The sequence below is a fragment of the Drosophila ficusphila genome, unplaced genomic scaffold (assembly GCF_018152265.1).
Source record: "Drosophila ficusphila isolate 14025-0441.05 unplaced genomic scaffold, ASM1815226v1 contig_197, whole genome shotgun sequence".
In the NCBI taxonomy this organism is placed as follows: Eukaryota; Metazoa; Arthropoda; class Insecta; order Diptera; family Drosophilidae; genus Drosophila; species Drosophila ficusphila.
In genome coordinates, this window is record NW_025064091.1 from 3654220 (window position 1) to 3655591 (window position 1372).

The window sequence follows — 1372 nt, forward strand, 5'->3', positions numbered from 1 at the left end:
TGATCGATTTGCTTGAACAAGGTTAAGTGGCTCCGCAGAGCCTCAAAGCGGAGTTATAATCCCGCTTTTGGCCAACTGAGCTGTTAATGTGGCAACAGGAATTTAAGTAGATATGGGCTAAAATCACGCGGACTCAACTGGAACATTTGAACTTTTGTGTAATCCCAGTAACCCCGGAGATTTCCGTAGTTGTTTGCTTTAGCCCTTTCGATTTGGTTAATGTCACATCATCTGGCAGCAAAAACAAATTCATAAATTTCCGATAATCAGCTGGAACGAGAGCAAATATGTCGACTGCACCCGAAGATCGGTTGCGGGAAACCCTGAATCGCTGTTTTTCCGATTCTCTGGTGAAGGGAATCGGAGGTCTGGTCATCGGATCGGTGGTCACCTTACTCTTCTTCCGGAGGCGCATTTGGCCCGTTTGGTTGGGCACTGGATTCGGAGTGGGAATGGCATATCGTGGCTGTGAAAAGGAACTCAACGAGGTGAAGTTCTCCCAACGGAAGTGATTTACAGAACATTCGGATACTTTATTTTACATATGAATACCTGTGGTTCGGTGGCTTGCGTTTATGTGGAATGTGGAATGATTTGAACACGTGAACTCGATGAAATTCGGCTTTTTACTGAGATGCTGTATACAATGGTCTATAAGAAACAAAATAAACTGCAAATCATATAATATATATGGTATACGTTTATCTATCGCTTCAAATACTTTTAATTTAACATAATTAATTCAGAGCAATCATCCAAAGCTTTAATCATTTATTAGCCAATTGAAAGCTCTTTAAACAAGTGATTTCATGCATATTTTCGATTCAACGAAAAAGCGCACTATTAAGTTATTCCAATCTAGATCAGTATGCGATCTAAAGCAAGTGATCTGTGCCAATCTTCGATGGCATTCGACACCGATTCTCCTCTTTTTCGGCCATTACAAGTCGCTCTTTCATGTTCACCGATCAGCAGATCGTTCAAGGGCACCATAAATCTGGTCTAATCCCGTTTTCAGGTTGGTGCTAATGCGACAAGTCCACCGAAATGCCCCCCTCACCATCAGTTCGCAGCTCCGCGGCTCTCTCAACTTGTCTTCTTCTCGGAAAGATCGCATTTCGCGATCCATTTGCCAAGATATTGTCGAGGGCAGCGCTTCGAATGCAGTTGAATGCAGTTGCTTCCGAGGCAATCGGTTGATCGACCAACCAAAAGAGCAACTCCAGTCGAAAAAGCGCACTCAAAACCTAAGGAGATTGTGTAGCACGGTCGGCAATTATAATATATACAAAATCCATTACGGTTCACAGGTCAAATGTAGGAATTGAGATAGATCCGCGACCAGAGGCTGGATTTGGTTCATTGGCAGCTT

At 43.1% G+C, this 1372-nt stretch overlaps 1 protein-coding gene across 1 annotated transcript; it reads left to right on the forward strand.

Annotated features, from left to right (window-relative positions):
• Positions 1 to 204: 204 nt before the first annotated feature.
• Positions 205 to 710, forward strand: LOC108097460 (MICOS complex subunit Mic10). The gene has a single exon (XM_017199734.1). It carries the CDS (start codon positions 288 to 290, stop codon positions 510 to 512), a length of 225 nt encoding a protein of 74 aa, XP_017055223.1. The 5' UTR covers positions 205 to 287; the 3' UTR covers positions 513 to 710.
• The last annotated feature ends 662 nt before the right edge of the window (positions 711 to 1372 follow it).